This window comes from Manihot esculenta, chromosome 4, assembly GCF_001659605.2.
Source record: "Manihot esculenta cultivar AM560-2 chromosome 4, M.esculenta_v8, whole genome shotgun sequence".
Lineage (NCBI taxonomy): Eukaryota > Viridiplantae > Streptophyta > Magnoliopsida > Malpighiales > Euphorbiaceae > Manihot > Manihot esculenta.
In genome coordinates, this window is record NC_035164.2 from 7,667,819 (window position 1) to 7,680,669 (window position 12,851).

Genomic DNA, 12,851 nt, shown 5'->3' on the forward strand with positions numbered 1-12,851 from the left:
AGTTTTCTTTTATAATTATATAATTAATAAGTAGTTATAATTTTAAAATTATAGGGATTGAGTAATTATAATTTTAATATTTTAAGGATTAAATAGATAATTGTGTTCTGAAATTGCAGATAAGAGTGATAAGAGCATCTTAGCCATTTCAAATACTAACAATGACGCAAATAAAAATAAGGATAAAATAGTTAAGAGTTTCAAAGACATGGATTAGTTAATATATTTTCAAGCTATGGGATTCAATAATGATTTGGACTAAATAATAATTTTTCTTTTAAAAAACCCACGTACTCAACCGTTGGTAACCGTCGATAACTGGTCCCAAATCCTTCCAATCAATTTCAAAAGTTTCTGTGCAAATGCAAGTTTCAGGTATTCTCTCTCACGATCCATCATGGCAATTCGTTATCTCATTCGTATCTTGGGTTTTTTTTCCCTCTTCTTCCCCGCATTTGAATCTTCAACCTCAGGTACTCATGGAAATCTTTCCTCTCTGATTATCACTTGTTTGAAAAATTCGTGAAAAAATCCTGTAATCTCTGGCAGATAAAGCAAAAGTTCCAAATTTCGCTTTCAGTTGGTTAAATGACAACAACACATTCCAAGCTGGGGATACTGCAGCCATAAAGATCATAGTACTGGGAGAGTTTGACAGTAAAGGAAATGCTTCACTTGATAAGAATGCTTTCAATCCTACACTCACAGTGAATGGGAAGAAAGGAAATAGTTCTTTCGTTTCTGGGGTTTTCCTGGATACTGCAGGGGATACCAGTACCTGGAGAATTACTTTTGCTCCAATCAGAGTTGGGGTCTTTAATGTCTTCATCAATGATGATCCTTTCAAAGTATTTGATTCATCTCTCCATTACGAAGCTCTGCCAGGTCCTAAATGCAATCTTTAGCATTTAACTTCTATTTTCGCTTATTTAGATATGTAAGTTAGAACTTGTTTGAGGAAAAATGTTTTCCCTAGCAATCAATTTGAGCCTGCAATCTATGACAGAAGGATTTTGTTTTGTCTTCCATTTTTATTTTGGCTTTGTGCTCTATCTGGGTTTTACTAGTTGTTTTGGATTAAGGGAAGTTAAATTGTTGGTGAAGTGCTATTGATTAATTTAACACTTGTGCTTTTGCTCATTATGATAATACTCTGCAAATCAACTCTTTGTGAAATCTTATAATCTGCTGTTATATATTGTTCAAGGGCTTGTATAATGTCAAGTATACATAAATGCATACTAACTGAAGTTGCTATTTCCGATTCAAGGGAAAATTTATCCATCTGTCTGCATAGCGTCATGGATGGGATTTTTAAATGAGTTTGAAGCTGGTGAAAGAGCTACTATTTTCATTGTTCCTAGAGATGCATTTGGGAATGATGTTTCTTCAACTGGTGAAGAATTAAATTCCTATAATTTTACAGTTAGTGTGCTTTATGCGAATGGTTCCCTTGCCAATGTTCCAAACATCACTCACGTTGGTTGGAATGAGCTTGGGATTATTAGCATTGAGTTTATTGCAGAAAAAGCTGGAGACCTTTTATTGCATGTGAAAGGAGGAAAGCAAACCTTGAATGGCTCTCCACTTCCGTTGAAAGTGAATCCAGGTGATTGTGCTGTAGCTAGTCATTTGTTCATAGCTTGTATTAGAGGGATTCTTTTTGTAAATAAGAGTTATTTTTTTCATGAATTCACCAGTAAATCTTTCTCAAGGTTTTCTTTCTTGAGATATTGAAATTGATGAGGTGTATTACAAACTCACAGTACCAACTCAACATTGTCTTGAAGTCCATTCTTGTTAACATGCCACAGACGGTTGCATTATTTCTGTGAATTGGGGTGCTTTCTCACTTTGTATCATCAGTTTCTACGTGAACTTTGACTGTGAAGGTTAATTTGTACAAGGGAAGAGAAGGGGAAAAGGGGAAAACTCATTAGTGTCATATCCAAATTGTGATGCAGATACAAAATAGCTCCCAAGCCCATGTTGAAAATGTTTCTGTTGATGCTGTTTGACATGAGCTAACATGGAATTTAAGTTTTCTCTTGTAAAAAGCATGACGTAATTCCCTTTTTCTTTTTGACTCTTTAGAACCGTCTTTTTCCAGGTCCTCTAGACATTTCCAATTGCCTGCCAAAATGGAAGTTTGAGACAAATGCTTGGCAAATATTTTCCAAAATGGAAATTTTTATACATCAACAAGATCAGTATGGGAACCTTGTTTCTGGACTATATGAATTTGATGCTGATATTGTTGAAAGAGAGACAAATCTGACTATACCAGTTGCAGATTTGCACTTTGAAGATGTGGTTCCAGGAATACAGTTATTCTCTTTCAGTCTATTAGAACCGGGAAACTTCTTGCTCACTATATCTGATTTGGAGCATAATAGAAGCATCTCCAATATGCCGTTTGCTTATACTGTCTTTATAGGTGTATAACATATCTGCTAATTATTTTTTTTTTGGAAAGTCTAATGATGTTAGTGTTGAGCTCTTGCTTTTATCTGCCCTACTCCCTCAATATTTCTTTTCCTTTTCCCTTCTAGAATGCAACAAATGTTTGGTCTACTAGTTATTGATTATGGCTGTTGCCATTGGCAGGGAGGCCAAATTAAGTTTTGATTCTAGTAGGTGACAAGCAGTGCTTGATGCTATTGCCTATATATATAATGTAACTATTTCTTTCTGAAATCATCACAATATTAATTATGTTTCAATTTAACAGGTTATTGTGATGGATCAGCCAGCACTGTCAACGGATCTGGTTTAAATGATTCCATTGCTGGTGAAATTTCACAGTTTTCAGTCTATTTGTTTGACATTTTTCAATATCCTGCTTTCGTTGAACTAGGAAGCATTAAAGTGCAGATTGTAAGGGAAAATGATTCCTATTATGTGCAGCCAAGCATTGTTCCAATCATCAATGGTATCTGATATTATAATTTCTTTCCTTTTGATGAACAATTTTAACAGTGGTTCACAAGGAGGCATGCATCTCTTTCACAGGAAATGGACCTGCTCAAGAACTCAGCCAGACAGAAATTTCTCCAGCACCATCTGATGTTACAATGAACATTGTAAGTTGTACTTAATTATTTCTTTCAGTCCATTGTTGAGAAATCTGACATTCTTTCCTTCTTCTCTTTGATTCAGTCTGCTGGACACTTTGAAGTTGCAGCCAGTGTTTTTCATGTGATTTATACTGCTGAGAAGAGTGGGATATATGAAATATATGTATTTTGTGGAAATATTTTACTGAGTGGTGTTCAATCATTCAGAAAGGAAGTTAAAGCAGGTTAGTCTTATATTTATGTTTTGGGTTAGCCTCACTTTTAATTTACATTTCTTCCTTTCATCTGTCACTAGTACCAAGGTGAATGCATACATTTAATCAAAATTGTGATCAATTTATGTCAATTAGAGATTACTGAGAGATGATTTAAAATTAAATTTGATGTTTTTAGCCCTAAGAACACTAAAACTAAAAAACAAAATTTTGAAACAGATTTTTCAATAACATCTAAAAATTGGGGGCTTTCTTAAAAATTTAGCCCTGCAACGACAATGTCAAGCAGGCACTAAAGCTTTAGAAAATTGAATTGAGTTTTTGAATGTGTAATAATAAGGTCAATTTGCACTTTAGTGGTTGTGAACAAAATGTTTCCTTTTATTTTTATAGTTAATCAAATATCCACAACTTAATGTTTTAGATATTAAAATGCAGATAAGAAACAAACTGTTTGGACTAATGTATGATTTTTCACATTTTGTTAATTAGTATGGGAATAGAATAATTTTCAAAAAAATTTGGTATTCAAGCTAACTTTGCACTTGCAATACAATCCATAGTTTTCAAAAGTGGTTTGGGTTGGGTTAACTTGGAACTAAACCACTGGCATTCTGGTTTAAAAATAGGTTTCTTTCTACTAATGAAAATAGAATTCTTGCCCACTAGGGTTTTTGAACTCAAGACATAAAATTTGTGTTTTTTTCCCTTTCCATCTAATCAACTTACATCCTTAGTGTAAGCTTGTCAATATTTTTTAAAAATCTTTTACATTTATAATATAATTCTTTTTAATCTCATATTGTTTTTTTCCGAAAAGCAAAGGTGTACAATTGAACTTCAAGATGGTAAATTATTAGTTTTTATTTCAATGTTTCATTTTGCATGTATGGTTGCTATTTGCTAGTTACTACTTCACTGGTGTAGTTACCTTCTGTTTTTCCCCTTCTTGTTTTATTTTTTTTAATTGTTTAATCTATAATAATGGTTACCCCATATAATTGCGTGCAGTTTCTCCCTTGATTTTTTACTAAATTTTTTCTTGCTTTTCATAGGTAAGGTTGATGTATCTCTTTCAAAAATTGTGAAATTCTCCCAAGGTGCCAAAGCTGATTGAAAATGAAATGTGGGTGCAACTAATGGATTCATTTTCTAATCATGTCTTGTCCCAACAGTCACTGCTAAAACTAGAGATTGCTGTAAATAGGTCTGGTTTTTCAACAGAAATGTTTGTTGATAATAATGATGGGTCATATACTTGTCAATATATGGCTAAGGATGTTGGAACCTATGAGATGTGTGTTTCATTTGATGGCTTACATCTCATGCCCTGCCCCTTTGGAGTCAATGTGTATGGTGGTAAGTTATAACTATGTCAATATATATTAATCTCGTCAATACAAACAAACTATCATTAATTTAAATGCTTTATGATTTGGTGGTACATTTAGTATAGCAAGATGAACTTGATTTGTCCTCATAGCATGGTGAATTTAGGATGTTTGAACTTTGTTAAGTTTTATAGAAAACTATTATTGTAATTCTAAGAAAAATGCCAAAGCCAAGGCTATACTTGTAGAGCATAGTGGAATGTTGCAACTATAATACAATGGATTATTTGATTGCCTCACATTCCATTCCATTTTAAGATATATAACCGATATTCTTAGATTTCTAACTAGTAAAAATGGCATGATTTGATTTGTTCAAGAAAACCATAAGACAATAAGGGGCCATAAAGTTTGTGCTAGGTTCAGATTAAGATGGTCAACTCTTTTTAGAATATTTGTTTGATCCAACAAAATATGATCTATTAGATGGCCAAATTAATTTGCACTAATTTGTGAGTGCAATAGCAACTTTGCTAAAAAGAGAAGTATTAAGATTATGGACTTATAAGAATGATATATACAACAACGTAATTATGAGGCTGTCTCTATGAATGAAGTAAAAAAGTAAAAACAGGACCAAAGGGGGTTTATTACTTAAATAAAGGAGATTATCAAGACTAAGTATTATAAATAGTATTATTCTTTTTCCCTTTTCCAATTGCATGTAAGAAGATCCCCATTACGTATAGGTTATTTGGTGAGATATTTTATGTTTATTTTTTAAAAATTATGAAATAAGTGATTTATCATTTTGAACAAAATTGATAAAATTTACAGATATAGTTTTTTCAATGAGACAATGAGACTTTTCAGCACTTTTTCCATGGCAGTGATGTATTTGTGATTATCAAAGTGGAGATACCAAAAAGCTTTCTTTCTTTTTTTTTTTTTTTTTTTACCATTTCTTAATAATGGGTTCTTTAAATACTAATTTAATTTCCATTATATGGAAAATATTTGATATTTCTAAAATAGCTACTTTCAATATTCTACAGGTGAATATTTTCCTAAGGCTTATGATGATAAAATATCTGTTTGGGAGGGTGAGTCTATTGCTTTTGATGTTTTAGCAAATGACTACTTTGCTGGACATAATGCAAGCATTGTTGAATTCTCGAAAGTAAGAAAAAAAATCAGTTTGCCTTTGAAGTTATGCTTATATTACTGATTTATTCCTTGGAAGTGCTTTTTGGAAAATTGACTTGCTGTTTTACATTGTAATTTTTCAGCCAAATTGTGGTTCACTTTTACAGGATGGACAGTTCTTTAGATACACCCCCTATCAAAATTATTATGGGAATGACTCTTTTATGTATACAATATCAGATGTAAATGGCAATCTTGCTTTTGCTACTGTAAGCATTGATGTCCTCAATATCCCTCCCCAGTTTATTTCATTTCCAAGTCAGCTGCAAGCAACTGAGGACATGATAAGCCCTAGATATGGGTATCATACTTTATCACTAAACTTTATTAATATGCTCAGCATTTTGAAGTTTCAAAATGGCTGATGTATTACTGGGTGTATGCTCTTCTAATGTTATGATTCTTGCACATTGCAGTGGTTTCTCAGGGTTTGAGATTAGGTCTTCTGATCCAATGGAGAACATTTCTGTCACTCTTAGAGCAGACTTTGGGACTCTGTTTTTATCGCCCCTGCTGATGCAATTTTGGGATCCAATTTGGGGGAAATTTTTAGTTAAGAGAGAAGATGATGAAGCAAAGAGTTTGAACTTAGAGGGATGTGTAGATGTGATGAATCTAGCACTTCAGTCAATTCAATATCTCGGGTACTATCTACTTATCCTATTGTTTACATTCGTGAAGTCACTGGACCAGTAGTTCAATGACTGCCTGTCTGATAATGCTGTATCAGGGAGTGAAACACCTCCCCTATGACTGAATGGGAGGAAAAAGCAGTTAAATATTAGTTAATACTAGTAGCAAGATTTGGGATTTTTGAACCTAACACCCAATTCATGTTAAGTAAGAACAAGAAAAGAGAAGCAATGATAACCACATTTTGTGGCTTTATTTCCTTTGCAGGACATAGATATGCACCAATGATCTGTGATATTTTCATGGCATAAATCTCTCTCAACTTAATATTTTCTTGATCTGGTCTTTATCATGTGTGATTAACGTTCTTTCCCACCATATTCAGAAATGTGAATTTCAGCGGCAATGATACTGTTCGTTTTTCTGCCAACAACAAGAATGGGATAAATGAGATTGCAGTTCCAGCTTTTGTACAATCTATCAATGATCCTCCATTTATTAACGTCCCCAAATTTATCATATTAAAGGGAAAGGAGGATAAGTTGCTGATCTTTGACAAAGCTAGGGACAAGTTTGAGTTCTGTGTTGGAGATCCAGATCTTCTTAATTTCCCTGGTATGTATATGGATGTTTTCTTTAACATTGGAATTGGTTGGACGTTAAAATTTTATATTAAATTAAATCTTATTGTACTTCTTTGAAATGTAGAGTTACCCATTTGAAGTTTAAGTAGCTTACACCATAAATGATAAATTTCAAATTGCGTGAATTCCATTCATATCTGAATCTGTGTTTCTATTGACAACTGAATGGTCGATAATGATGAATTTTCATTTATAATGAAATCGAATTAGCTAGATGAAAATTGAGTAAAAATCCACTGTTTTTTTTTAGATGGTGACATTTTAGTTCTTGAAATGAGGTAGACTTATTTGAAATGTCTTCTGGGGAATTTATTTCTGTTTGTTTATATGTTTCAGGCAAAAAGTCTCACTTTATAGTCGCATTTTCTGTTGAAGTTAATGATGGATTTCTAATAACCAGCCTACCAGCTGAACTTATAGATACAACTGAACTGAAGCTAATTAATAACTATCAGTGGCAACCTCTTCAGACATATGTTACTATTTCAAAACATTTTATGGTCAAAGCTCATGGAATCAGATTTCGGGGGACAATTAATGATTGCAACCTTGTCATGCAACAACTCTCATATCATGTGAGTATATGCTCATTTGCAGGAAGTTTTAGAAGAAGTATGAATTCCTGGCTTCTTTATACAGTTTAAAACTGTGAAAAAGGCTGCTTTAACATGGGCTTAATTTCTCTTTTCTTATTTATCTTTTTGGAGAATAGGGTGGAGAAAATGGTGCTGTTTTGACGTTGAAAGTAAATGATATGGGAAATTATGGTTGTTATGCTGATTGTACTGACAATATCTCAATGCCATTGCACGTTAAGGCTACTGTGAATCTTATCCGAAAAAGGCCAATGAGTTCATTGGCAGTTCACAGTAAGTAACAATCATATATATATATGTATATATCTTGCTTGTATTTTTTTATTTTTTTTAGCCAAAGTGCATCTATATTAAGTTATAACTCATATCAATTTCCATTATGCTGGTGCAGCCCTTGGATCAGTTGTTATTATTGAATTTCTTATGGTTCTCTCTTTTGGAGTAGTACTTCTATTCTTCACATGTAAATGTGCAATTCTTCTTGTAAATGAAAGAAGCAGCTTCAAATTCCAAAACTCTAAGCAGTCTACTCTGCGAAATTTTCAGAAGGAATCTGTAAGTGAACCATGTATTGATTTTCAAGTGTATTTGAGGCATTTTAACGTGAACTACACTTAAGTTCCAATGTTGGTTGAATGTGCTGATTTATCTGACTTAACTGGTTGTTTTTCTCGATATCTTTCTATCTACCATCGAACTTCCAGCTTTCGACAACGGTAACTAGCTTTTGACAAAAAAAACATTTTGGTAATGGATTCATAGCTAGGATAGAGAAAGAAGTTTTGAGTTTTTTTTTTTTTTTTCATTATATATTTTGGCTTCACTAACATGCGCTTTTTACAAATATGCCAGCTCTAGCCGTCAGTTTGAAATAGCAGAATCTGGGCAGGATATACATAGCCCCTCTCAATCTACTAGAGGTCATCATCTACAGGCTCTACCTGATTTTATGCCGCTTGCTATTGAGAAGGGCTCGTAAACAAGTTGATCTATTGTCTAAAATTAAACCATTTGATGTGGACATTAATGGAATTGAGAAGGTATTTCATTGAATTACAACTGTGTTTGCGTATTTTGAAGATGCTTTAATTGGAATATGGCTATTTTCTTCTTTTCCAACTCTGTTAATAATGATATTCTTTTTACTGAAAGCCAATTTTATCTTCAAGAAAAATTTTCATATAACAAAACGAGGGTTGTTCAATTTCCATTCTGTAACTGTTCTCGCTAAGAATCAAAATCGAAACTAAACTTTCAATTTTTTGATTTTTACAAACCATATTTAAAATAAAATTTTGGTATGGTTTCAATACTTTAAGCAATAGAAATAAATAACATCAAAATAATAATAAAATTTAAAATATTAACATTTAAATAATAGTATTAATATTAAAATATATTATATACAGTGAAAATATTATATTATTTAATATATAATTATTAATTATATAATTTTGATTAAAAGATGCCTGTGTAATTAATATATAAGGATATGTTATATTACTAACATATAATTCATATATATAATTAAAAATTAGAAAATAATATTATTAATAATCTAATTACTGCCAAACACCATTAGCACCTATGGCTACTCAAAACTATTGAATTATGTAGTGATTGTGATTGACTGATTGTAGGTTCGTTCCTCTTCAACTACTCATCTATCAACAACCTATGTGAGAAAAAGAAATCCCACATGTTAAGCTACTAACTTATAGTGCTCACTTTTGGTATAAAGATAAACACATGAAAGCATATTTTATAACAAAAAGAATTAGAATTGTAAGGATTTTCTAATTAACTAAATTCATATATTCATAAATGTTTACAATATCGTTATCGTATTTTTTAATATTTCTTTTAATCAAGCCACTCAGTTCTTATAAATTCAGTAGGACTGACAAATCATAAAAGAGAATAGTTGCAGAACACCAAGTCACATAGCTGTAGGACCTGAAGGTTAATTTGTAACTGTAGTTAAAAGTGAGCAATATTTGGTTTAAATCGAAAAAATCGATCAAAACAAATTAATTTGAAAATTTAATTTGATTTTTTATTCATTTCAATTTAATTAATTTTTAATTTTAAAAATTTGGGTTATTTCGGTTCGGTTCGATTTTGATCGAAGGTCTCAAGAGTTTGCAGTAGGAGACTTAGTGATGATCAAGCTACTACCAGAACAACTGCGATTCCTTCGCAACCGACACCAAAGGTTGGTGCGCAAATATGAAGGGCCAATTCCAATCGTTGCTATAGTTGGGCCTGTGGTATATAAAGTGGAACCACCACAGTGGATGAAGATTCACCCAGTATTTCATGTGAGCTTGCTAAATTTCTTTCTCAATGAATTGGGCAAATCAACACCAATTGCTAAAATAAGCCATATTCAGTTGTTCACACATATTTCAATTTATTCTCTCTAATGAGTAATATATATTTTTCACCATGGCAAGCTCAAAGATTCAATTCAAAAGGAAATTCCTAAAAATAGGACAAACGACAGCACAAACAAACACTCAAGACCTGCCGTTTCACGAGTAGCACCAGTGCATCAAGGCGTTAAAGAAATCTTGGCGGAACAAGTTGTGAAGACCACAAAGTCCTCCTTACAAAGAATACCTTGTCAAATGGAAAGGCCTAAGCATCGAAGAAACTAGTTGGGAGAAAGAGTTGAACCTCCAGCAACTTTCGCAAAAGATTGAAGAGTTCTTACAAGCTCAGTCGACGAGGACGTCGACCATTTAAGTGGGGGAGGGTGCTAAGGGTCGAGAATCTTGAGGGACTAAAATGTAATTTTTCTAACATGGGATTTCTTAAAAACGAGATAGGTAGAAAGTAGTATAAAATAGTAGTATCAAAACAGTCGTGTCAATTTCTTGTAATTCATTTTCATATAATTATTAAGTGGGGTATCACCTCAGACATATTGATGTCTCCTCCTGCCACAGCTCAACTTGTTCCTAAAACTCTTTAGGGGGGAGTGACTAGTTGGCCACCAGTGAGGACTGGGCCCAGCTGGTCACTGTAGGCCTATCGAGTCCCTTTGCTGTGCCTCCACTCCTTGTAGGCGTTTCCCCCCTGTCTGCAAGTGGTGTGAGGATCTTTGTGTCGAATTGTGTAATGATTGTTTTGCTCCTGAAATGAAATGAGTAGCCCTTCTATCAAAATATATGTGCCTACATGTGATACTTTGGTTGCTTATGCCATTATGCTTGTTGGATGTTGATATTTGTTTGATACGTATTTATCTTGCTCGCTTTAATAGCATTCTAGCCTCTCGGCTGACCAACATGCTTCGTTGTGCAGATTAACGTGTAGATGCATCGGCTGACTTGCCTTGACAGTGTTCAAGTCAAGTGCCACTTGGTCCCAATTGAGTGCCAAAGCCTAGGCCCATGACGAAAAATCGAACCGATTAGTGATAATAATATATTATTTTCAATAATATAGAGATATTAGATCATATTAAAGTTAAAATATTCTAATTAAATTTTAAAATATTAAAAATAAAGTGTAAAAATAAAAAATTTATTAAAAATTCAAATCGATCGAATCGAACTGATCAGACCTGTTCAATTCGATTTGATTTCTAATCAAAATTGATTCGATTTTTATAAATACCAAAATTTTGATTTTTGGTTTATTCAGTTCGATTCGATTTTGAACTGACTAATGCTCACCCCAAAACCGATCGAATGCTCATCTCTAACTGTAGTGGTGGCCCTATGAGCCAATCTGTGGGGTATCTCATCATAGTCCAAGTTCATATAAACTGTAGCTCAGTACTCTAATACAAATGATATGACATCCCTCTTATGCTAACTTTAGACTCCTACTACTAAAACCTTATACTAACTTTAAACTCCTACTACTAAAAGTGATGAATAATTTATATAATAACTCTCTTATTAAATTGCAAATAAATCATGTGTATTAGACACACTTATACTTTATCCATATTTGATTTTAAAAATTGAGCATTCTTTTTGTTCATACCAAATATTACGTTTGTTCTCTTTAAAACCAATTTTAAAAATTACACTTATAGATTCTCACTATAGGAATAAAATAGTCAATATAGCAAATCAAATTGTTACTTGTTAGTTTTTGAGAGGAGAGGAAAAAAGATATATAATGATTTTGTTAATGTATTCATTGAAATATGATACATATGTAGGAAAAATATAACAGAAAATTTTAATAAAATTATCTACTGCACTATATCTAAACTCATAAATAATAACTTAAAATTTAAATTTTATCCTATTTTTGTATCATAATATATTTTTTCAAAGTAGAAAAAGTATATTTCAACACTCTTTGTATTTTTTATCGTAGATTATCCTAGTTTTGTAACGTTGTCGGTCTCTTCATGAGCACTTTTCTTTTTATTTGTATTTTATGAACATGCTTAGGTTCTTAGTATGGATATGACATTGATATTGACAATAAGTATTGATATCAACATTGGTATATCGACATCCGCATCGACATTGGTATATGTCAACATCAATATTGGTATGTCGGCATGGGCATTAACGTTCATATTAACATTGATGTTGTATTTTTTTAGGAGTTCTTAATCTTCTGACATAGCTATCTTGGGTTTATTGGGGTATTGGTTTATTGTGACATAGGCTTATTGTGGTATGGAGGAACCTTTCCTTTTTCTAACTTGATTTTTCTTCATATGGCATTTTCTGATGTTCCATCTTCTCTTTTTTTTCTCTATTTTTTCTCATCTTGTATTTCTCACAGGCCTTTATGAAATAGCACTGATATCAATTGTTGATTTTTGAGGGGAGAGGAAGAAAAAATATAATGGTGTTATTATTTTATTCTATAGGAAATATATAACAGTAAATCTTAATAAAATTATCTATTAAATTATATCCAAACTCATAAAATAATAATTTAAAATTTAAATATTATCGTATCTTCATATCATAACATATTTTTTTGAAAGTAGAAGAAGCATATTGTATTGTCATATCGAAGGTAGGTTACTATCTCATTTTGCAACCTACTTTTAGATAAATTAAATGTTAAATAAATTCTTGTCATTTTATGAAGAATATTCCTTCATGTCTCAGCTTCCTAAAGAATTAAAAATCATCACATCCTGAGCTTTGTAACTCAGGTTATA

General features: G+C 32.2%; 1 protein-coding gene across 1 annotated transcript; it reads left to right on the plus strand.

The window, feature by feature from the left end:
* The first annotated feature begins 303 nt into the window (after window positions 1-303).
* On the plus strand, window positions 304-8,819 carry LOC110612530 (protein GAMETE EXPRESSED 2). Its single transcript, XM_043955556.1, is given in 17 exon segments — window positions 304-473; window positions 550-885; window positions 1,271-1,609; window positions 2,111-2,437; window positions 2,732-2,932; window positions 3,013-3,083; window positions 3,160-3,301; window positions 4,348-4,387; window positions 4,389-4,651; window positions 5,679-5,803; window positions 5,913-6,130; window positions 6,246-6,473; window positions 6,848-7,077; window positions 7,443-7,681; window positions 7,819-7,975; window positions 8,094-8,257; window positions 8,555-8,819. Coding segments are annotated over 17 exon segments (3,162 nt in total). The 5' UTR covers window positions 304-397; the 3' UTR covers window positions 8,561-8,819.
* Window positions 8,820-12,851: the final 4,032 nt, after the last annotated feature.